The 23,653-nt window shown below is 43.6% G+C and overlaps 4 protein-coding genes across 7 annotated transcripts; 2 read left to right on the top strand and 2 right to left on the bottom strand.

The window, feature by feature from the left end:
• Positions 1-3,389: 3,389 nt before the first annotated feature.
• On the top strand, positions 3,390-4,565 carry LOC103995809 (nudix hydrolase 17, mitochondrial). The gene is made up of 5 exons (XM_009416505.3): positions 3,390-3,597; positions 3,694-3,796; positions 3,885-3,968; positions 4,066-4,194; positions 4,277-4,565. The coding sequence occupies exons 1-5, from the start codon at positions 3,524-3,526 to the stop codon at positions 4,391-4,393; spliced, it is 507 nt and encodes a 168-aa protein (XP_009414780.1). The 5' UTR covers positions 3,390-3,523; the 3' UTR covers positions 4,394-4,565.
• A 1,751-nt stretch (positions 4,566-6,316) lies between these two features.
• LOC135618278 (pectinesterase inhibitor 11-like) lies at positions 6,317-7,204 on the bottom strand. The gene is made up of 2 exons (XM_065119156.1): positions 7,150-7,204; positions 6,317-7,047 (listed from the first exon to the last, which is right to left on the bottom strand). Exon 2 carries the CDS (start codon positions 6,992-6,994, stop codon positions 6,398-6,400), a length of 597 nt encoding a protein of 198 aa, XP_064975228.1. The 5' UTR covers positions 6,995-7,047; positions 7,150-7,204; the 3' UTR covers positions 6,317-6,397.
• Positions 7,205-7,887: 683 nt separating this feature from the next.
• On the bottom strand, positions 7,888-15,611 carry LOC103995806 (3-ketoacyl-CoA synthase 6-like). 4 transcript variants are annotated; one of them, XM_065122897.1, is made up of 4 exons: positions 13,116-13,609; positions 10,821-11,037; positions 9,896-10,030; positions 7,888-9,675 (listed from the first exon to the last, which is right to left on the bottom strand). In XM_065122897.1, the coding sequence occupies exon 4, from the start codon at positions 9,589-9,591 to the stop codon at positions 8,116-8,118; it is 1,476 nt and encodes a 491-aa protein (XP_064978969.1). In that variant the 5' UTR covers positions 9,592-9,675; positions 9,896-10,030; positions 10,821-11,037; positions 13,116-13,609; the 3' UTR covers positions 7,888-8,115. The 4 variants fall into 4 exon arrangements, 1 of the variants encoding a protein (XP_064978969.1); XR_010489641.1 differs by lacking the exons at positions 7,888-9,675; positions 9,896-10,030 and adding an exon at positions 13,639-15,611 and having other exon boundaries at positions 10,353-11,037; positions 13,116-13,314; XR_010489639.1 differs by lacking the exons at positions 7,888-9,675; positions 9,896-10,030 and having other exon boundaries at positions 10,353-11,037; positions 13,116-13,314; positions 13,392-15,611.
• A 4,425-nt stretch (positions 15,612-20,036) lies between these two features.
• Positions 20,037-22,058, top strand: LOC135620176 (protein SHORT-ROOT 1-like). Its single transcript, XM_065122898.1, has one exon. The coding sequence runs from the start codon at positions 20,270-20,272 to the stop codon at positions 21,860-21,862; it is 1,593 nt and encodes a 530-aa protein (XP_064978970.1). The 5' UTR covers positions 20,037-20,269; the 3' UTR covers positions 21,863-22,058.
• The last annotated feature ends 1,595 nt before the right edge of the window (positions 22,059-23,653 follow it).

Below are 23,653 nucleotides of genomic sequence, written 5' to 3' on the forward strand. Positions count from 1 at the left end.
GATATTGTGACAGTAAGAGTAAAAGTATTTTTCTGTCGCGTGACATCATCTGACACATACAAGTTTGCATGAGAAAATCAAATCCAATGGCTTGCCTTCATACATAAAAGATGGTCAAATAAAGATGTGTTTGAAGTGCCTCATTATCCCACCACACAAGGTGCATGCACCCTTTTCGAGATGCATGAAGGTCGCCGGATGAAAAGAGGTGTGCTGCGCAACCTCGTGCAAGGCAAAATTCACGTTGTCTGGCGCAGGAGATAATAGCAGTGGGCCATGAGCAAACCCCAATGGACTTGTTTGCAACGTGAATCTAAAAAGAGATGATGATTATGAGGACGACTCACATGCAAGTGTAGCTTCTTCATAGCTCCTGAAGCTTATCCATTCCTGGGTCTGCTTCAGGTGTGTTTTGAGATAGAGAGAGAGAGAGAGCATAGTTTGTTGGACAATAGTCCTCCATTATCTCTTCTTTATGAGAGATAATTTGATTGGTTTGGAGCTTAAGAAAAAGAAAAAGAAAAGCCTTGTCTAGAAAAAGACAAACTAGGGTTCTTTAATCTAAAAGATTATCCTGAAGAATAAAAGCATCTCATTAGACAACAAAAAAAAATTGAGAATAATGATGTGTTGTCTCTATCCTACTGTGAGTAAGTATAGTGAAAAAGAAGAAGTAGACTCTTTGTTGCAGATAGAATGATAACATGTTTCTTGTTCTTTTTCTTTTCTTTTTAGAGGGATGTAAAGATAAGGACTGGAAAACCATTTTGTGCTTCTCCATATGAATTATTTAGTATCAATAAGGACTTCAATGGATTTATTCTCTTCCTGTTTCTTACTCATGAACTTGATGTCCCCTTGAGCCCTCTAGCATTTAGAATTAAGGTTTAATACTAAATGTTGGGAGTCTATATATAACTTATGGTTTTGTAAATTGATTGAAAAAGACTCAATAGTGATGAACAAAATTTATAGTCCATTGCATATTAATTTTATTCTTCCATATGAATTATTTTGGTCTACCACCTTCCATGGAATCAGAACCAAAAAAATTATTTAGTATCATATTTATTCTCCTTCACTATACATTTATTCTCAAACAATTATTTTGAGAATATCTAATAGCATATTCTTTTTTTTTTTTAAAAAGAGAATATCTATCTAATACCATATTTTGATTAAGCATTATGCAAATCTTAATCAAGGTTGTTATATATGAGATTAGACATCATAATAACCTAAAATTCTTAGTAATATGAGGCTGATTTTATTTCAACATTGTCACTAAATTTTTGATCTTGGGCAAAAGGAAATTGTAGTCATATCATCAATACTAGTAGTGTTCATTTGTTTTTATTCTGCTGAACAAAATTTCTTTGCTCGTACTCTTTTGCAACCAAACATGAATTTAGTGTTATTATCACTTGGAAAAGTCATTCAGCTTTTGTTTGATGCTGAAGGAACCTAAAGACATCAAGAAAAGAATAATACAACGTGTCTTTGTTCTTTTGGGAAGACAAAAGATTCCATAATCATTATCGATATTATTTTAATGATGCAACTATTCAATGAAAGTTAGGTAACGCATAAAAAGCCAAATTAGATTAATTATTATAAATGTGAATTATGAGAATAGAATAAACATGAATTATACAATTTTATTCATATTTTCTTTGGCATTATCCCTAAAATCTAATATGTGAATAATAGTTTTTCATGATTTGACTATTAATCCCACTAAGAAACATTAAAACAAAATAAATTTTACTTGAGAATTGTAACATCCATTTCTAATCTCATATTAGAAATGAGCTAAAGAATGACATCTAAATATCTATTAATTTTATACTAATAGTTAAGGCTCTACGAAGTTAATAGATACAATTTTTGTCGGCATAATTTCGAGGCATGATAAGCAATTAATTTTACTTTAAATATTTTATACTAATAGTTAAGGCTCCACGAAGTTAATAGATACAATTGTTGTCACACCCGACATAATATCGAGGCATGATAAGCAACTCAAGTAAGAAAGGATATATATATATATATATATATATATATATATATATATATATATATATATATATATATATATATATATATATATATATATATATATATATATATATCTAGCATATTGCATTGACTAAGATGAGCAAAAAATTTTCAAGTATTAAGCAACATAATAGGAATAATTCAAAAGAGATTTTTTTTTTTTTTTTTTGCGTTAATATGTGATGAAGATGATCTTTATAAGATATACAAACTGATATTTTTTAAAAAATATTTTGAATGCATAAAAATAACGATGGCGAAGAATAGAATATGAAATTTCGGCACGAAATTTTCGATAGATTATATAACAAGTAATAATCAATCTATTGAGACAATGGAGAATTGATTGGCCTTCCGAATTGTATCAAATCTTGATTTCTGATCTACATGACTTATTATTCAGTAGATTGTTGAAACATTTTTTTTATTTCTTGAGAAAAAATGCCTAGAAAATAATGTATCCCAACACATTTGCCTCCACCCACAAAATCAAGCAATCAAGCTTAGCTAACACCTTTGAACTAAATCATTCACCACTCAATCAAGTTTGACTTAGCAATGTTTTCAAAAACAGTGTATTTCAAAACATGTTTCCAATGTTGTGTGAAAAATGCTCCTATAGCCGACTAAAGTCCGCGCCGCATATTTGTTTATTTCTCTTTTTATTTGGTGGTAGTCTTAAATCCACATTTAGTTTGGGTAAGAAAAATCTTATTCAGATTTGTCCGACAAGCATACAATGCATCGAATCTTGTCATGTCGGTTTGTCTCTTTACAGCAAAAGAACAAAAAATCGAACCAAGTATTTGACACCATTTGTATGGGGAGACTTCTTCCTAGTCGATGGACGGCTACGCTAATGTTCACAGTTGTAGCCTATACATTGCCGACAATCGAAATGTTAATCTCATGGGGGGAAGCACAGAGTTCAGACGAGAAATCGGTGAGTCGTTTGCAGCCATCAACACCGCCGACCAATGGGAAGACTTCTCGTTACAAGTATTCCGTAAGGTTATTGATCGGTGACTCAGGACGAGACATGGAAGCGTGTCTGCCAGGTTGAAGATGACGAGTGAGTTAATGCGGGGGAGGGGGCGGAAAAGGTTTGACCCGTCTGAGGCCGAGTCACGAGGGGGGATTCGCCGTTGGCCAGCAAACCAACGGCTGACTTCTGATTCATTGTAACCGGTCTGATACGATCAACTCGGTTTCGAGGCCGGGTCAACTCGCTTCTTTTTTTCCTCGGAGCATCGCCACGATTCCTGCTCGAAGTCATTGTGTCACGCGTGACGAGTGATGATCGGAAGCGACGGCCCACCCGCTGCGCCACCACCTCCGTCTTCTATTTATAGCCGTCTTCTCGCTGTCCTCATCCACGAATCCAAACCCACTCCTTTCTCTTTCCCTTGTATTATTCTCCTCTTTCGTTTCTCGTGGATCACCGCAAAAAGGGAGGAGCAAAAAGATGGTGTGCATGGTATCTCGACAGGGCCGGCAGCTGCAGCGCTACAGCAAGGCCGGCAGCCGCATCGTGGTCGGGTATGTACCAACTGTCGTTTGGTTTGGTCGTTGGGTCGATGGAGAAATGGGAGGAGTTGTGGGTGTGTCTGATGCAGAATGGCGGTCGTGTTGCAGGTGCATTCCTTACAAGTTCAACCGCGGCTACGATGATGTCGGTACGTCGATGGAGGTTCTCGTCGTCAGTTCTCCCAAAGGGAACGGGCTGCTTTTCCCAAAGGTTTGTAAGCGCAATGGCTTCACCTCGACATGTATCATTCTTCGCTAAGATCACTCCTTTACGATCATGGTTTCTTCTGACCTTACAGGGTGGTTGGGAGACCGATGAGACCATAGAACAGGCAGCCTTGAGGGAGGCATTGGAGGAGGCAGGAGTGCAGGGGAACGTTGAGGTCAGCTCCCGATCCCTCCACCTCCCTCCTATTCGAACTGTTCAATTTGTGTTGCTGCAGCAGTGCTGATAGTTTTATTGTGGGATCATTGCTACAGGGTAAGCTCGGGAAATGGAGGTATAAGAGCAGGACCTACGATGCGTACCATGAGGGCATCATGTTCCCCATGAACGTGACGCAGGAGCTGGGTGACTGGCCGGAGATGCACCTGCGAGAACGCAAATGGGTAAGCACGCGAACTCACCGAGTTGTCTTTTAGGTTAAACCGGGCGTGTGATCTCATTTCTTCCACTGGTTCGATGGATCAGGTCACGGTCGCAGAGGCCAAGGAAGGTTGCCAGCATCCATGGATGAAGGAAGCTTTGGAGAGATTGGTGAGACGGGTGTCGAGCTCAAGAAGGAACAGTGCTGCACCGGCCTCTTAGAATTCTTTTGACCTGTTGCATTTTGAATGTAGATACATAGTCACAATGTTGAACTCTCATGCAATCAGATGACTGATAGTTTGGCAGAGTTCGATCATTCTTTAATTCCTTCTACCCCAATAGTTTCATCCTTGTCAAGGAAATAAATCAAAGATAGTATTCTTTTTTTGCCTTTTGGGTTATTATTATTCCCTGTGCTCTCTACTGTGGAAAAGGTCTGTCACCCATACAAAATTGTCTTTTGATGCCATCAAAGTTCCATTAATTTTAGAGAAAGCTAAGCAATCAATTTGCAAGATTCAATTACCTGAAAGATAAGCCAATTTGTATTGTTCAAGGAATCATGAGTTCCAGCAAAAGCTTATGAACCAAAACATGCATCACTACATATCCCACTCTCTACTTTCTGTAGGACTGCAACTCTTACCATCATAATCTCATGATGATCATACCCTTTGACCTTTGGGAAAGAGTCTGGTACATCACTAATAAGACAATCCTTGGAATAGATTTCTAATCATTAATTCTTGGTAAGTGAATTTTGGTATAGTTCAGCATTTCAAGACCAAGAACTGATAGTAAATTGACAACAGAGATGGAAGCAGAGAATGTTTGATGGATACTTTCTGCTAGATTTATGGCTACAGACAGAGGATCAAATTTGATGGTGAAGCATGGCTGGTAATTACACTCGAATACCAGTATGTATAATCTCTTGGTCCCAACTACATGAAATACACAAGAATTATCTCTTCTTCTTCTCCTTCTTCCTCGAAGGAAAACTAACAGAACCAGCAAAGAGTGATTTTGACTATCGATTGGGAATAACACTGCATTTCTGTGGACTCATGTGGTCCTTCATGTGGGTACCATCAGAGTACGGGAAGAACAAAGTGATAGAGGAACCACAAGGAAGATAACAGGAATTGCCTGAAACCACAATAAACACGAGGATACAAACATGGCTCGGAGTTTACTGAGCACTTGTCTGTGGACATGAAGCCATTGCTGGTGTCCTGTGAGTGTAATTGTTTTGCCTCAGCCCTGAGGTGATGGCCATATAATGTTCTCAGAATAATTATATATATATTATCCCATAGTTAATTATGATTAACATTTTAATCCTTATATTTTTAAAAATAATATTTGGGTCACTATACTTATAAAATTAACTTAGTTGACAGAAAAAATCGCATGTTATATGAAAAAAAATGAATGAATAATTTATTATCTTTTAAATTATATATATATATATATATATATATATTTTTTTTTTCTCGATTTCCACTGCCCATTCTCTTTCGCCTGCTCGCCCGTCGTACTTGCTTGTCCACCCCCCCTCTTTCTAACGAGATCTCTTCCTTGGCTAACTACATCGTCACCTTTCGAAAGAATCGAGAGCTTACTAGTTTGCCCTATCCTATCTTGCTGAACTTGCTTTCTTGAAGGGAACAATTAAGAAATTTCTTGTTTCGACAAATTTTGCTCATCTCTTGTTTCACTTGTTGTGATGATTTCCTCTCCTTTTCTCTCTGTAGAACTTGATTCCTTTCAGGGTAAGAATAAAAAACTTGTTTGTTTCGACAAGTATTGTATGTATATATATGATTTTGATTCTTCTTGCATTGTTAGAATGGTGACAAGAAAAAATCGAGAAGAATTTAAGAAATTGTTGTCTCTAACCATTAGTGGTGTACAAAACAATTATATGCTCTTATCCATCTCCCTAAATTCAACCATTACATTCCTCATAGTAGGCATGCATCGTTGCAATAAATTAGTCAAACGATATATGATGTTCGAATGCAAGATCTGAAGCAATCTTGTGTGATCTATCTTGTCGTAATTAACTTTCTTCGGATAACTGCTAATGAAAGAAAATTTGAAGTTCTTTGGCCTCTGTCAAACTTTCTACTACGTATGTAAGAGATTCAAAATATTACTTTATGGTCTTCGAAAATGTTGACAGTAGCAGAGGGCATGAACAAGGAAGACAGGCAATTATCATCTGTTGAAGCCGAGACTGTGTATGAGCGCCAGGGCGTTGCTGGTGTACTTCTCCACCTTGCGCACTCGGTGGCAGACGTCGGCCTTCACCGAGCCGGCCGCCACCATGAGCAACCCGTCCGTGCAGGTATCCTCGCACGTCAGCGCCGCGCTCATCCACGTCAGGGCGTTGGACACCCGCGACGCCACCTTCGGTCCTACCGCCCCAGCCAGCCCCTTCAGCTCCTTGACCGTGTTCCGCGCCCACTCGGCAGCGTCGTCCAGCTGCTCAGAGCAGTCGCGCAGGGCGCCCCGCTCGGGGCCGGTGGCGTTGCGGCGGAGCGCTGCGACGTGGAAAGCGGTGGACCGAAGCCGGGCGAGGGTGACCTTGGCGGCGACGTGGGCGAGCTCGACGGTGCTCTGCTGGACCTCGTTGGCGTAGCCGGAGAGGGACGTGTAGCAGAGGCCCGGGTACAGGGTGGCGGCGCAGCACTTGCGTATGAACTCCGTGGAGTTGCTTCCGGCGCTCGGGGTTTCCTCGCTTAATGCCGCATTCACGGCGCCCGCGAGGAACACGAAGAAGAAAACATAGGCGTAACACACCACCACCTTCATGGCGAAGTGGGATTGAAGCTCTCAGCTTTGGTCTTCTTCAGGATGTAAATGCTCTACAGAAAAACAAAATGCTACAATAAGAACAAAATCTCCAATTTTCTCTTCACCAAGTTACAGTGGTTGCACGACTACGTGGCTTCCAAAGAGGCACATACCATAAGATCAATCGACTGCATTTCTTCTTGCCATGGATGCCATAAATCAGCTCGCGCCAGATGCCATGGGGCGAGCTTCCTTTGTTTCGTGCGGGCTAATGGCCGAACGACACATGACATGGACAGCGACGAATCGAGCGTCCGATGCAGGATGTGGCCGTATGCGGTGGGCATCATCACGTGTTCGTCCAACACACACAACTTTGTTGCGCCGTCCTTTTCTTGCAGCAGCAGCGACAGCGCAACCATAAGCATATCGTATAAGAATTCTACCCAAAAATAACGGAATTGCATAGGCATACGAAGACCTTAACATGAAACCATAGTGTAAGTGTAAACCAATAGCCACTGTCGTTCTTATCACTGAGAATGCTGCAAACACCTCTTTTCTAGGGTGTTTTACAAGCCTGCCTTGTTTGAGAACATCAAGGAAATCAACCATCTTTGTTAGGGTTTCAACTTTTGAGGGACCAAGAAGCTCAAAGATAATGAACATGCAGTGAATTGTGACACCAAATCTATATAAACATGTAAATGTTCAGTATAATGAACCAGCCTACTGAGATTGGGCACTCCAAGTGTCTTGAGTTGGACTGTGGGCAACTTGCTTGAGAGGTACGTGTGACAGGTGCTTTTGCCTCTTGGTTCTTCATCTCCCACAGAGGCACAGCAGGCCATGTACGAGGGGGCAGAAGCATTTAACACTTGTCTCAACTGCTTACAGACAAAAGCAATTCGTCTATGGATGGAATCGGTCGCAATCAACAAACATAATGCATCACAATGAGTACAGCTTCACTCTCTCTGTATCACCCACACACACAGTCTCTCTCTGTCGCAAGAACATGGACATGCACGAAGCGTCGTGTTACAGGAGGATACTGTCGATGATGGTGGAGGAAGTACAAGAACGTGTGTGTTTGTAGTGGTGATGAATTGGAGAAGCACCGCGGAATGGATCCACGGTTAGAGCTTTACGATCTCAGGGATGTCGACGGGGTATCGGTCGATGCAGTCGGTCCAGGGACCGTCGACGGGACCTTTGATGGTGCGCAGGCACTTCCAGACGGCGCTGTTGCACTTGAAGCCGCTGCCGAAGCCGATCTGCCACACGCGGTTTCCGCGCCGCATCCGGCCCTTGGACTCGATATAGTTGAGCTCGTACCAGAGGGAGCTGCTGGAGGTGTTGCCGAAGCGGTGCAGCGTCATGCGCGAGGCCTCCACGTGCTCCGCCGACAGTTGCAGGCTTTTCTGCAGCTCGTCGATGACGGCGCGGCCGCCGGCGTGGATGCAGAAGTGGTCGAAGGCCTGCTTGAAGTCGGGGATGTAGGGCTTCCACTCTGGGTTGATGAGCTTTCGGCCGACGAGGTTGAGGGCGAAGAGGAGCTGCTCCGACATGGGGAGCACCAGCGGCCCCATGGTGGTGATGTTGGACTTGAGCGCCTCCCCGGCGATAGCCATGAGGTCCTTGGAGAGGGAGATACCGGAGTGGCCCTCGGCGTCCTCCTCCTCGTAGACGCAGCGGTACGCGCGGTCGTCCGCGCCCTTGTGGGTGCGGACCACGTGCGCCAGCCGGTACTTCGCGCGGCCGGCCTCGCGTCGGCGGTTCGACAGGAGGATCGCGGCAGCGCCCATGCGGAAGAGGCAGTTGGGGAGGAGCATCGACCGCTGGTTGCCGGCGTAGAAGTTGGGGGTGATGATCTCGGTGGAGACAACGAGCGCGTTGGCGCGGGGGTGCACCAGGAGCAGGTCCCGCGCCAGGTCGATGGAGATCAGCCCCGCGCTGCAGCCCATCCCGGAGAGGTTGAAGCTGCGGACGTTGCTCCTCAGCTTGTACTTGTTGATGATCATCGCGGAGAGGGACGGCGTCGGGGAGAAGAGGCTGCAGTTGACGACGAGGACGTCGATGTCCTTGGGCCTGAGGCCCGTCTTCTTCATCATGTCGTCAATGGCGGAGAAGATGACGAGCTGGGCCTCGGCGCGGGACGCCTCCATGGTGGGGTTGGGGGGTATGTAGTGGTTCGCGGGGGGGAGGCAGGTCTCCTCACCGAGACCGGAGCGCTCCAAAATCCGCGTCTGGAACTGCACGCTCTTTTTGTCGGAGTTGATGAGCCGCGTGTGCTCCATGAAGGTGGCGAACGGGACGCGGCATGTGGAGGGCGGCTTGAAGCAAGCATAGTCGACGAGGTACACTGGCCGGGGACGGGACATGAAGTACAGGGCGGCGACGAAGGCCACCAAGAAGACTGCAGAGAGAGTCTCGATGGGCTTTTCCTGGAGGGATCGCCATAAGGCCATGATGTCGTCGGGGCCGAGCTGGAGAAGCTCCCAACCCACGGCTGTCATGGACCCGACCAGAAACAAAGTCACGAAGTTATTCACGATGAAGCGGTAGCCAAACTTAGCCCACATGGGGAACTCGGGCAAGGGCACGGCAGGCATCTTCTTCTCCGCTTGAAGGCCGTCCCTCTATCTTCTGCTTCTTGCTATCGTTGGGATGAAAGAAACAACAAGTTTGGCCCGCACCTGAAGAGAGTTAGAGATACTTATAATAAGAACAGGAGGAGAAGAGAGAGCAAGCAATGAATGGAGGCAGATGGGTGGTTTCAATGACTCCAACCAATCACCAACTAACTAGCCTAACTTACGTAGCGCTTCTCTCTATCTCATGCATGTACACGGTCTCTCTGTGAACACTTCATAAAAAAGAATAGAAGACAGACCAATTCATCAAATGAGAATGTACCTCATCAGGTACTCAGTCTAACATGCTGGAGGCTTGTCCAAGAAGAGTTGAGAATGAGTTCCAGTGGAAGTTGGGACAGTTGTGGAGGGTGAGCAGACTTGCACCTGCTTGTGTGTGTAACCTGTGTTCCAGTCTCTGCAAACACATAAACACATGAGTACCAGTGCAGTGAATGAGAGGTATTTAATTACTATACAAATTGCAAGGGCTAATTTGATGCTGTTCAGCTTAGTTGGTACATAGCTTGTGGATGAATCATTTGGATAATATGCATCAGCATGCTCATTGTCAGTACAACTGTCCACACCAACTTCTTCTAGTGAGATACTCGAAGGTCTTAGCTACTCCAACTATCTTAGCATCACTCGGAATAAGAACTACTGGATCCCACTACTCGAAAAACAAAAAAATTGGCATTGCTAGAGAAATATATTAAGACCACAAGAAGCTTCCAAACTGAAAAATACTTGAAAGGCTTTTTTTTTTCCATGCAAATATTCACATCATCAGAAGAAAACTTTCTTTCTCAGACTATCTTAATCTAACTAAACAATTAGCTCAGTTGTAACGGGACATGCATCACTTTTAACACAACTAAATATTTAGAAATTGAGTGGTCATATCACTTGTGGCAACCACTGCATATCGAACTTTACATATGCTTATTAAAATATTTATAAAGGAAAGTTCCCTCTTGCCCACAGCTTGTATCTGATTTAAATAAATCCGACCATTGAACATCTAGTTCATACCAAGAACATTTACGGATGCTCCAATCTCTGGGAGTTTTAACTGCTGGAGTTGGAAATTTTCAGAGATAGGCATGACTAAATTATACTGCACATTGAGATTAAAAAAAATAAAAGAACAATAAATGTAGATAAGAGGAGATAGTGAGAGAGGGAAACTAGAAGAGGAGGATGACCCGACAAGTCTTGGAACTCTGCTGGACCGTAACGTAGATTCAGCTTTGCTGCAGCTGTCCCCATCTGTGTCCTGATGGTTAATCTGATAAAGAACCTGAGCTTGGTACCACCAACAGTAGTTATTTCTCATGGTCTTATGTCCTAACAGTTACCAGTAGCCTTCATGATACGTGTAGTAATCAAGCTGCAATGGAGCTTTGAATGCTCAAAAGCCTCCTGCGGATATAGGGAAAAGGATGTTAGATGAAAAAGGATTAAAGGATGCCATATACAGTTACCAGTTTCCTTGGTGACTTGTCATTGCAGTAGCAAGTGATTTACTATTTTCCATGCTCGAGTTACAAAACCTAGCTCTATCCAGTGAACTTGGTATAAGATATTTTGAGATTTTGTCGCTACCGGAAAGCCTACAAGATTATATATACCATTAAAGGAGCTGCAATTCTAAAATTTAGTTTCTTGCCTATGGTGACATCATAAATGATTCTTGGAACAGATTGTAATAAAATCAAAATGCAATAAAATGTCTCTAATTTGTTCTTTTAGTATAGCTAGATTTAGGTCAAAAAATTCTTTGGCGAACCTGTTCCAAGAATTGAGGGTTTAACACTTACATTGTTGGTCTAGTGGTGGTATACCAGACTCACTTAACAAGAATTAAGGGTTTAAAACCTTATTCGACATATTTGAAGGTGTCAGGTAGCTTAGTTGATACAAACTTTAACAGCTCATTACTTTCACCATTTACCACCCCTTGCACAAAAAAAAAAAAAAAAAAATTATGTGTTTTTAACAAAGCATAGGTTTTCATTTTCCACATGTTGCCTTCTAAAATGAAACACCTAAGAAATCTATATTTATATAAACTCACATCTTAAAAGTTAATTAGACAAGGCAAAAATCAATTAGTAAGAACATATATAATATACAAAATTAATTTAGTGAAACAGTTACACATACATCAATTGTTTTTACTATGGATAAAAATATTCTGGATATTGAGATATAAATTAATGTGGAGATATAATGATTGATCATATAATATTTCTGACTTGTGATTTTTTTGTTATACCATATATCACATCTAAATAACTAATTTACCATTGTTTTTAGCACAACAAATTCTTTGGTAGAGAGGAATCAATTCCGATCATCTCCACACCTAGTGCTTAGCTAGTTGTCTCTTCTACATACAGACTGGAGTAAGATGTGTAAATGTCTCACTCAGCTTTCTGCTTGCTCTAAACACGTAGTGTTTCTGATTTTCACTCTAGATTAAGGAAACAATGCTGCAACTAGACTTAAGGAAACAATGCTGCAAGTTGCAGATAAATGTTAACTAACTTTGTAAAAGAATTTCTCCCACGAGATGCAGAGTTCCAATCATGTCTTTTGGTATACCTCCTGTTTAAAGTCTCGTACAGAACAACCAATTTTAGACAACATTAGGATAGATCTGAATCCAACTTTGGTATTGAAAGATCACTTCATATAAGAAACAAACAACCCTTGAGCTCAATTGAAGCAAATATGCAATGAAACAGCAAATGACATGGTGGAATTCACATGATATTGAATAATGCATGATGGTATTGAGCTTGTAAACTATCAGCATTTGGTTATCTCTAAATTGAAATGTGTCATGCTAGCACAAGTGTCATGTTTAAATGATGCAGATTAGTTCAGGTACGGGCAGTTAAAGACATGCAAGGTTCTCTATTGCCACAATTTGTTAAATTTAAAAGGCATTAGCAGCACAACAACGAAAGATGTTGTCAAAGCTTATAAACATATTAGACACCCATAAGCTTATGGGATTTAATCAAATCTTTTATCATGGTTTCAGACGATTGCACTATACAATTGGGTTTTGTTCATACATAATACATTGAAATGACTTGTGTGAGGGGACATTACAGCTTGTAAATATATTGTGTTTCCTAATAGCTAAAGCTTTTGGATTTGTGATTACCAAATCAAATCATTATGCAAACATATGCAAATGCTTGCAGGAGACAATTCAGTTGTAGGCATTACTTCAGAGGTTGCAACATTAGGCTGAAAGAAACAAGATTTTGGACATTGCAATAGGTTTATTCAAAGAATTATGATTCATCAAACATAAAAAACAACAAAAACCGAAATGCAATGCCAGTATGGATTCAGTTTTGTTGGGTTTTGTGATCCAATTAATCTTTCCCTTTAACATTACACCACTTCAGCCCCGTGGATTCAACATGCCGAAACAGCGACCAAGAATCAAAAAGAATATTAAGAATTATAAAAGACGATACCTCCAGCAATGCTGAGATGTTTGGGGATGCGCCTAACGCTGGGCCCGGACCTCCACTTCTTCCCCTGTAGGCCTTATCCGCGTCGATACTATGATCATTGAGCCCGAAGTCGCAGGAAGGGAGGTAGCAGATGCGGCGGCGGCTTTGCAGAGCAGGAGAGCTCGTTGCGCCTGCCTTTGGCGCAGAGTAAGATGGGAACCTTGAAAGGAAGTCAAGTTAATAAAAGAAAACATGGAGATGAAATGAAAGAGAGGAGAGAGAGGGAGCGATGGGAACCCCGAAGGAAGAAGCAGGGAGGAGGAGGAGACGGGCGGCGAAGAAAAGGGCGGCCATCGCGGAACGGATGACGCGCCCGGAGGAGTGAGAGAATCGCAATTTGTAGGTCCATCAAGACAAACTGAGCCTCCAATGAGCCCAATTTAAATCAAATCACGGAATATCACGTGAGCCTCACGTGTCTCTTACCACAAGCATCAAAGAATGATCAGTACACGTAAATTATAAATAGCGGTGTCCAACTCACATAGGCAAAATACAGCAGCAATTGTTGGGTTCGCAGGCTACCAATAATCTCGACAGGAACACTCGCCGTCCTTGAAATGGTGGTATCGATTCACATCTCTTACTATGATTTCTCTGCCAACAATCGCCGAAATGAACTTGATGGCCGTGTGACAGTCCTCGCAGACTCTCAGGTTCTTCGTCACCAACAGCGTCGTCCCCGGCGGCGTGCTGATGAGTCCAAATGCGATGGCCAGCCTCTCGCTATGGCTGCGAACCATGTTCCTCTTCTCGTCGTCGCCCACGTCGTGGAAGACGGGCATCGTGTCCGGCTCGTATCCAGCCTCCGCCATGAGCCCTTCCAACCTTTCCAGCTCTGCGTATATCGCCCCCGAGCTGGGATGCGACAGATCGCCGACGAGGAACGCGTGGACCTGGTTCTTCACTTCGATCCAGCTACAGGCAATGCTCTTCTTCAGGCCTCTGTCGGTCATCAGCTTCCTCACCTCGGCGGCTTCCTGCCACTTCCCGGCTTGTGCGTATATGTTCGATAGAAGAACGTAGTTCCCTGCGTCGTCGGGCTCCAGTTCGATCAGCTTTTGCAGTGCCAGCTCCCCTAATTCCACATTCCGGTGGATCTTGCAGGCGTTCAGCAAAGCACCCCATACTCCAGAGTCGGCGGCCATTGTCATGTCTTGGATGAGCTTGTATGCTTCGGCTAGTCTGCCGGAGTGGCCAAGGAGATCTATCATGCAAGTGTAATGCTGCACCGCCGGTGGAATGCGGTAATCGCTCAACATCGAGTTGAAGAAGCTCCTCCCTTCATCTACCAGACCTCCATGGTTGCAAGCGGAGAGGAGGCCGACGAAAGTAATGTGATCAGGAAGCACTTGATCCTCATCCCTCATTCTGTCGAACAGGGCAAGGGCTTCGTCCGCATGGCCGTGCATGCCGTACCCGCAGATCATGGAGTTCCAGGAAACAATCCTTTTCTCTGCGAGCTGCTCGAAGAGCACACGAGCAACCTTCACCCAGCCGCTCTTGGCGTACATATCCACGAGCGCGGTCTTCACCTTGTCTTGGGAATCAAACCCGCGCCTCCAACTCAATCCGTGAATCTCCCGCCCTCTCGGCAGAGCCGCCGCATCGGCCGAAGCGGAGATCACGGTCACAAGAGTAGCGAGAGTCGGCGTGAACCCACGCGCCACCATATCACGGCACAGAAGGAGCGCCTCCGACGGATGCCCGTTCTGAGCGTAGGCGGCGATCATGGAGTTCCAAAGCACGACATCTCGGTTCGGAATCCTGTCGAACAATTCTCGAGCATGGTCGACGCACCCGCACTTGGCGTACATGTCGATCAGGGCGGCACCCACGAACACGTCCGTTTCCCAGCCGGTGCTTACCACCAGCTCGTGGATCCCCCGCCCGGCCTCGAGCGCGGAGAGGGCGGAGCAGGCCTTGAGGACGAACGGGAACGTGAAGTTATCAGGCGCGACGCCGCAGTCGAGCATCTGGTAATACAACGAGAGGGCGACCTCGTGGGGCCCAGTCCAAGCGTAAGCTCGGATGAGGACGTTCCACAGAAACAAGTTTCTCTTAGTAATTCTGTCAAACAGCTTGTGCGCATAAGTCACATGGTCGCACAGGCAGTACAGATCGACGAGCTTGGTGGCCAAGATGGTGTTGTAGCCGAGGCCGGAGAGGAGGAGGCGGGCGTGGAGCTGCTTCCCGGGCTCTAACGCCTTCCGGGAGACGAAGGACCTGAGGAGGTTCAGGTAGTCGTCGTAATGCCGGGGAGTGCTGCGAGGGAGGACTGAGGAGTTCAGATCATCAAGCGGTTGTTGCCGACGAGGAGGAGTTGCGGCCGGAGGCGAAGACCAGCTCAACTGCCTTGGGTGACTCGAGTCGGGAAGGGGATGACGGGAGTGGGGAACGGCGAGAGGTTCGAGTCGCCTCGCAGTTCGATTCAAGGAACGATGCATAATATATCGGGTATAGCCCACGACAGGCGACGCGCAAGCGGTAAGAGTACATATATAAAGCACAAACCCGAATCATTCGTAACGGGTCGAATCGGATTTGCTACCCGATCCACTTAAAAGAAATCTTATGTTAGGAAACCCCGAATCCGAATAGATACACATCAATCGGACTCTAATTATTTGAAGATTGCATCGTTTGTATTTGACTCATTGAATCACAACAAGGTGTTTGTCTAAATGCCACTTATACTAACATGCTGATTGGTCTTGTACTTAAGAGTTCATCACTCGTGATCATTAAATAGGTTCATTTTTCAAACTAGTTATTTGGATGTTTCCAAACGAAAAAAAAAACTTAAAATCAAAGAAAAAATCTAATAATCAATCATCAAATATATATATATATATATATATATATATATATATATATATATATATATATATATATATATCAGAAAATCGATATAAGATTTCACATAGGTCGATAACTCTCACTTGCATCCATGAAAAAAAATTAAATCCTTCGTTATATGAGATCAATTATAAGACTTTTGAATTATCGAGTATAATCTCTTTATATACCATTTCACATAAACCCAAAAAATGTATACTTTTTCTCGTACTCTCTTTAAAACCCTAAAGAGCACCTAGATATTATCGAGAAACCTAAAAACATAAAAGGTATTTTTTGTATTTTTTATTTCTCACATCAAGGATAGATTAGAGATATACGAGATATTTATAAAAAAATAAATTCTAATTATTAGGTTTCTTCCTCCACAAGGACTTACTAGAATTTTTTATCCTCTCGTGATACTGGCTTCAACAATATCAAAATATTTATCAATCCTAATGATATTACAGTAATGTAAAAAATTTAAAGCTGAAATTACAAACCAAACAGAAGTTTTGAAGCATGATCAGTGGTTGAATTACTTGATTAATGACACTCATTACTGTTGGCCAACTCAAAGATCTACAGCCCATTTAAGCTGGTGTTCAGAAGAAACATCTAATGACACTCATTTCTGAGTTGAGTTTTGCTTTAAGAATTGGAAGAAATTGACTCTGTGCTTGATGCTGCTGAATTCTTTACTTTTTTTTCCCTTTATTAACATGAGTAATTGCCAAATATAAGAAGCTGAACTTTTATAGTACAGATTGAATGTTCAATCTCTTTCAACTTTTCCATGCACATCATCTTGGTGAGCTCACTTCTTTTCAGTGGTGGCAATGAATTTAAAGTGCACTTAAATATCACAGTATCTCAAGCCTGCACTATGCATACATTTCCATAACCTTTGTTTGCCTTTAAGCTAACAAACCAATGGCACTAACTATTTCTTTAACCTTGAATTGAGGAAGGTTAGGATATCAAATTAAAGGTCAGCCAGTCATGAATTGAGGCTTGTTTTGTGCTGTGGTAGTTTCTTCAAAGCCATCCAAAAGAGCTCCTTGTCATGGCATATGACAGTAGTTCAAGTGCTACAGCAGCAGAGGCACAAAACTGAGTACCAAAGAAACTATTGACTGAAACCATGCAGAGATTAATGCAGCTCATAGCATCCAAACTACATTCATCAGATAAAGAGGAAAATAAAAATGATTGGATTTCACAAATTTCAGATGGTTTATTTTATCTCTTCAACAAATGTAAACTTATTGGAGGCTGAATAATTTTGTGAAAGAGAGAGAGAGAGAGAGAGAGAGAGAGAGAGAGCATTGACATTACATAATTCAATCAGTGGTTAGAAATTTTACCAGCTTCCTAAAGAAACAAGAAGAAAAGTAAAATCCAGCATAGTTGGCAACAATATTTTATTAGGCCAATGTCACTGATGGTCTCTCTTTATATTAGTAATTAATCTCTATTATATGATTATTTTTTTCCTAACATTGCTAGTCCATGATCTACTGAAGACAAAAAAAAAAAAGAGAATTTATTTGATGACCAACTTATGTGATAGATGGTTGCTCTTCATTTTGCATTTGATTGGATAATCAATAAATAATACCAATGGTTAAAACAAGCTGGAAATTGGATTAAGCTTCACACAAGTCAATTAAAAATAATGAGGGCAGATACATGTTTTGAATTCATCATTAGCTTTGATACCATAATAAATATTCTAATTATGCTATCAAACAATCCAGAAAGCCTAAATTGTTAGGAAAGGATCCCATATATACTATATTCTAACAAAAGAGCAAGTAAATCTTAGTCAATAATAACATCTAAAACACATAACAAAATAAATGTGGATGAGAAAGATTCCCTGCATGAAAGCCTCCCAAAACTCATGATTGCATCCATCTCATATGTTTTGTTAAGACAAACAAGTTTTGATTAAGGTGGCCCAACAATATAATTAGTTGCTAAACTTGGCACCAACATATATAACCTTAATTGGACTCAACAACACCTCACTTCACATTTGTTTTTCCATTTCACAGGATTTAAAATCCACCATGCACTGCACACGAATCTTATACAAATCCTCCAATGAGCTCACTTAGACAAAGTCAAGTGCTAGCAGTACCATCACTGACCATATTTTTTTAGTGAAGGGGACTTAAATTATCTCGATAATTATTTTGTTCTCTATTAGCTGAGAAGTATGCTTTTGATAGCTAAAAGATGCTGATTTAGATTTGGTTATGTATCCATTTCCGCTCAATCCAAGCTAATGAGCTATTTTGACTTTGACTTTCGACATGGTCTTCCTAGGTGGTAGAATTCAATCGCATCGCTAATTGTGGTCGAGTTGAGCTCGGGTTCTATGAGTTGAGTTTCCATAGTAAGAACTGACGAGACTCCTTTGATGCTGTCAAGTCAAACTTGAGCAAGTGATAGACAAGTGAGAGGATGAACAACCACACAAGAACTAAAATATAAGAAGATAGAAAGGATGGAAGAGTGATGAAGTAATGTTGCATCCTTTCTATCTTCTTATATTTTAGTTCAGAGAAAAAGAATAGAAATAAGCATTAGTTAACTCTATGTAGGGTTAACTTTGTGTTCAACCATGGACATGTCGTGGAAACTACTAAGCTACATCGTCTGAGATTTGACATCTGAATTAACCTAAAATGGAGATTTAACTTATATTTCCCAAGAGATTATGAAGATGTACTATGAGCTAACTCGGATTAGACCTAACTGACCCACTTAAACCTCTGGAAGACAAACAAAGAAAGGGAAAGAAATGCTCCTAAAGATGGTGGTGGCATCATCAACTCTAACTATTACATAGGTGTTAGGTGTGGGAGGTCACGGTGTTAGAATAGGGAAGACGAAGACAAAGCCGTCCCAGTTTCTAATGCGTTGCCGTGGCTGTTCCCAAGCAAATGATGACGGCCATCTACTTTGGCTTCCTTGGATCGAAAGGAAAGCTTCCATGGAGACAGCCAAGGAAGCATCCATGGAAACATTATCCGGTCCTCACGTCAGACAAGAGACAGCAAGAGTTCCAAGCAGTTCTTTCATGATGATTCAGAGAAACAGAAGTTGAATCTCTGAATCAGATAACGTATTAGGGGGAGAGAATAGTCTAAGAATTGGAGAAATGATAAATAGGATTTAAATTATCATCTCATATTTCTCCCCACCACCCTTAAGATTAGCCTCTCAACATTAGATTTCAGTGTGTTGATGCATTCTTCTTCTTCTTGTTCTTCTTCATTGGAAATCTATCTATGCATCCCTCAGCTTGTATCTTAGGAACCCATCCTTGTCCTACCATTATCATATTAACTTTGATTGACCTAACACCAACACTCGAGTGCATTGACCAAAAAGAATGATGCACACATTCCATTGGGTGCCAAATGGAATGTTTTGAGACATGCACAAGGGGTTGGATTCTCGGCATATCTAAAACTATACATACAGCAGCCGTAAAGTAATCTCAGTATATGTTTTCTTACACATACTCGAAGGAAAACAGACAGAAAGCAATCTTTAACATGCAGAAAGAGGGTTGCTTTTGATAGCTCAGATTCGATCGAGGGAGGCAGAGAAGAATGTGTCGGGGGATGGTGGTGGGTTTGATGATGATGCCCATGCACGCTCTCCACCTCTTCCCCTGTCCTATTCTCCTCTCTCTTTCTCTATGGCACGCCTACCATTCCTCCTCTTTCATGTGCATGTCAGGTGAATCCCCCAGCATCCGCAACCAGGGAATAGGTAAAAGGCAGAAGCAATATGTTCTTACTCTCCTTGGACTTTGGACATCTTCCCATTAGTCTTTTGTGTTGCATGCTTACTGTATACCTAACCGAAGGACCACCCTAGCCAATCCTCAAGTGTGTAGAATACAAAGAAACCTGATAGGAAAGCAAGCAAAAGCAGAGCAGGAGAGCAGAAACTGGGGAAAGAAATGGGTTCCTCCATACCCCCAACTCATCGGTTGCACCAAAAGCATCAAAAGGAAGGCAAGCATGCACCCACCACCCACTCACCAATGTTCAATCTCAGCACATACCCAAACTCCTCTCTCTCTCTCTCTCTCTCTCTCTCTCTCTCTCGCTCGCTCTCTCTCTCTCGCTCGCTCGCTCGCTCGCTGCCTTGTTTTAAACCCTACCTTGCTCTCCTTTTCTCAGCTCCTTCCAAGCAACTATTCTCTTCTTGTTTTGTCTCTCTATGTGGAGCGGAGACCCCTTCGTTAGATGGACACCTTATTTAGATTGTTCAGTCCACAATCTTCCCGTGACCTGAGTCGCAATTCAAGTAGCTCGAGATCCTCTGAGCCTCACCAGATCCATTACCAGCACTCCTTCTTGCACCAAAACTCCTTTGCTCGTCAGCAAGAGGTGGAGTTCTACCGAGAAGAATGCGGCACCGAGCATCACCTTTACATGGATGAAGACTTCTCCTCCTCCTCGTCCTCGAAGCACTTCCAGAACCCACATCAACCTCCCTCAACCACCACCACCACCACCACCACCACGCCAACCCCGACTCCCATCTTCGATCCTGCTGACCTGTCCTTGACTCAGGACCTCAACCTCGACTTCGCCTCGCCTTCCTCGTCCTCTGTCGGTGCCTCCGGTGCCGGCCGGAGATGGTCGTCGCAGCTGCTGATCGAGTGCGCGCGCGCCGTCGCGGCGCGCGACAGCCACCGGGTGCAGCAGCTCATGTGGATGCTGAACGAGCTCTCGTCGCCTTATGGCGACACAGAGCAGAAGCTAGCGGCTTACTTCCTCCAGGGCTTCTTTGCTCGCCTGACGTCCTCCGGGCCCCGGACGCTGCGTACCCTTTCCGCCGCCTCCGATCGCAACTGCTCCTTCGACTCTACACGTCGCACCGCGCTCCGGTTCCAGGAGCTCAGCCCCTGGTCCTCCTTTGGTCACGTCGCCGCCAACGGGGCCATCCTCGAGGCCTTCCTCGATCCGTCCTCGGCGTCGCAGAGATTGCACATACTCGATCTCAGCAACACCTTCTGCACCCAGTGGCCGACGCTGCTGGAGGCGCTGGCTACGCGGTCCGCCGACGACACGCCCCACCTCTCGATCACGACGGTCGTGTGGTCGGCCTCGCCGTCGACGGCCGTGCAGACGGTCATGAGGGAGATCGGGCAGCGGATGGAGAAGTTTGCGCGGTTGATGGGAGTGCCCTTCCGGTTCAACGTCGTCCACCACGCCGGCGACCTGTCGGACCTCGACCTCGACACCCTCGACCTGAGGGAGGGCGACAGCTCGGCCCTGGCCGTGAACTGCATCAACGCGCTCCACGGCGTCTCCCCCGCAAACCGCCGCCGCGAGACACTCATCGCCGCCATCCGGCGCCTCCAGCCGCGGATCGTGACAGTGGTCGAGGAGGAGGCCGACCTGGAAGGGGGAGGAGGAGGAGGAGGCGAGGAGGAAGGGGAGGCGTTCTTCAAGGTCTTCAAGGAGAATCTCAGGTTCTTCTCCGCCTACTTCGAGTCGCTGGAGGAAAGCTTCCCAAGGACGAGCAACGAGCGGCTGGCCCTGGAGCGGGAGGCGGGGCGGTCAGTGGTCGACCTGGTGGCATGCCCCGCGGCGGATTCAGCCGAGCGCCGGGATACGGCGGCCGGATGGTCGAGGAGGATGCGGTCGGCGGGGTTCGCGCCAGCGGCGTTCAGCGAGGACGTGACGGACGACGTGAGGGCGCTCCTTAGGAGGTACAAGGAAGGATGGACGATGCGACCTATGGCAGAGGATTCGGAAGACGCATCCGCCGGCATATTCCTGGAGTGGAAGGAGCAGCCGGTGGTGTGGGCGAGTGCGTGGAAGCCGTGAGAGAAGATGGCGGCGGAGGGAAGAGCGCCGAAGACCATTTGGCACGTGTGAGGCAGCTATTTTTTCCTCTTATTTCTTATTCGACCCAAAAAAAAAAACGTCGGCACGTGTTTAGAGATGCATGCAATGGAAATATGTTAGTACACTAAAAAAAAAAAAATCACATTTCTAAGGTTCACATCACAAATTATTTTCATAGCAATTGTCATTAATTTTTTCTCACATACGAGTTTATGTAAATTGGCTCGAGATATGATAGATATGAGAACCAATAAGAACTCGATACGTAAAATTAAATGACATAAAGAACAGATCGAGTCACTTCAAGACAACTTATGAAAGGTCAGTCAAAGTGGTTAGTTGGTTAGCTTAGTTTGAGATGACTGAAGAGGGAGAGAACAGAGGAAGATGGAGGACATGGCAATGAGGGGTTGGTGGATTGGTGACATCAGAGGGAAAGATGGTGATAACAATTAACAAAGATTATAAAGGTTATGTAGATGGAAGGATAAACATAAGTGATGGAAGAAGTCATTATCTAATGGTGCTGCTGAGATCTGGCAAAAGATAGTGGTGTTGGTAGTGGTGGTGGTCAGACCATGGCCTGAAAGGTCCCATTTTTATCCTTTTCCCCTCCTTTTCTTCCCTCAGAGAGGGAGAGGGGGGTTAGCTTTTTAGGCATCTGGTGTGTCTCTCTCTATCTATCCCCACAGGTAAGAAGACAAAAAAAAGGGATGGAAAAGAAAAGCATGAGGAGTTCATGTCATCCAGGGTGGAGCTTTTAAGTCACTGGAGATGGGAAGAGATAGTGGGAGCACCTTTCAAGGGTGAGGGATTTGATCATAGATTTGCTCTCTCTCTCTCTCTCTCTCTCTCTCTCTCTCTCTCTCTCGTGAAAAGTCCACTATCTTTATAGTATGATTTTATGCATTTTCTTTCATTCATATTCCTACTTTGGTTCTGAATTAGTTCCTCACATATTATGATTTTATGCATTAATTCTTCAAATCTCACTACCCATAAAAAGGGTTTCTGTTAACTTATGGTACTGTACTCTTTTAGAAGGATTATACTCTTCTCAAAATGGTATCTTTTTCCAGGATCTGATTGACTTGAGTTGAACCTTGAGGTTATGAGTCAGGTCAAGTTGACTGTTAGGAAGTAGTGAGAAAGAGACTCATGTAACCAATAGAAGAGGATCATTGGAACTTCCACATAAATAGCATGGTTTGGGAAATATCAGATAACAAAGCAAAATTATCCATCATTATCAACTGAAATGACCATTTGCAGGCTAGACATGTGTTTATGCAACAAAAGAGAAAAAGGATGAGATCTCTTCATGTTTGGTCAGCTGCAATTTTCTTTTCGAGACACAGTGACACAGAATTTTCTCACTAGTCATGTGAGAAAAGATTTGATGAGCAATTTTATGTTACTGCACCATACACCAAAGTACAAATACCACTGTTGGATGGGGTGATGTTGTCATGTGAAACTGGAATACATTTTACTCTGGGAGAAATAAACATTTTCACATTTGCAGTATCTCTAGGAGTACACAGAAAATTGAGCTTTGCTTGACATTCTATCGGCAGTTAGTTATACCACTCAGTTCTCCTCATGATCCAACATTGCAAAATTCTTTAGATTGAGAAGCCAGGAGCAAGCTTGAGTCTTGAATCAGCACCAGCTTCACTTTTTTGAAAGATTGACACCTCTTGTGATTGCTTTCCAAATATCTGAAGGTTGTGGACTACAACAAGAAGCCAATGAGGGATAAACAACTCA

This window comes from Musa acuminata, chromosome BXJ2-8, assembly GCF_036884655.1.
Source record: "Musa acuminata AAA Group cultivar baxijiao chromosome BXJ2-8, Cavendish_Baxijiao_AAA, whole genome shotgun sequence".
Taxonomy (NCBI): Eukaryota; Viridiplantae; Streptophyta; class Magnoliopsida; order Zingiberales; family Musaceae; genus Musa; species Musa acuminata.

What these genes read in the sequence shown, in the direction of transcription:
- LOC103995809 (XM_009416505.3), top strand. Translation starts at nt 3,524, where the DNA reads ATGGTGTGCATGGTATCTCGACAGGGCCGGCAGCTGCAGCGCTACAGC. An exon ending in GGCAGCCGCATCGTGGTCGG is followed by an intron (nt 3,598 to 3,693) that starts GTATGTACCAAC and finishes GTCGTGTTGCAG; the next exon opens with GTGCATTCCTTACAAGTTCA. An exon ending in ACCTGCGAGAACGCAAATGG is followed by an intron (nt 4,195 to 4,276) that starts GTAAGCACGCGA and finishes TCGATGGATCAG; the next exon opens with GTCACGGTCGCAGAGGCCAA.
- LOC103995806 (XM_065122897.1), bottom strand. Translation starts at nt 9,591, where the DNA reads ATGCCTGCCGTGCCCTTGCCCGAGTTCCCCATGTGGGCTAAGTTTGGC.
- LOC135618278 (XM_065119156.1), bottom strand. Translation starts at nt 6,994, where the DNA reads ATGAAGGTGGTGGTGTGTTACGCCTATGTTTTCTTCTTCGTGTTCCTC.
- LOC135620176 (XM_065122898.1), top strand. Translation starts at nt 20,270, where the DNA reads ATGGACACCTTATTTAGATTGTTCAGTCCACAATCTTCCCGTGACCTG.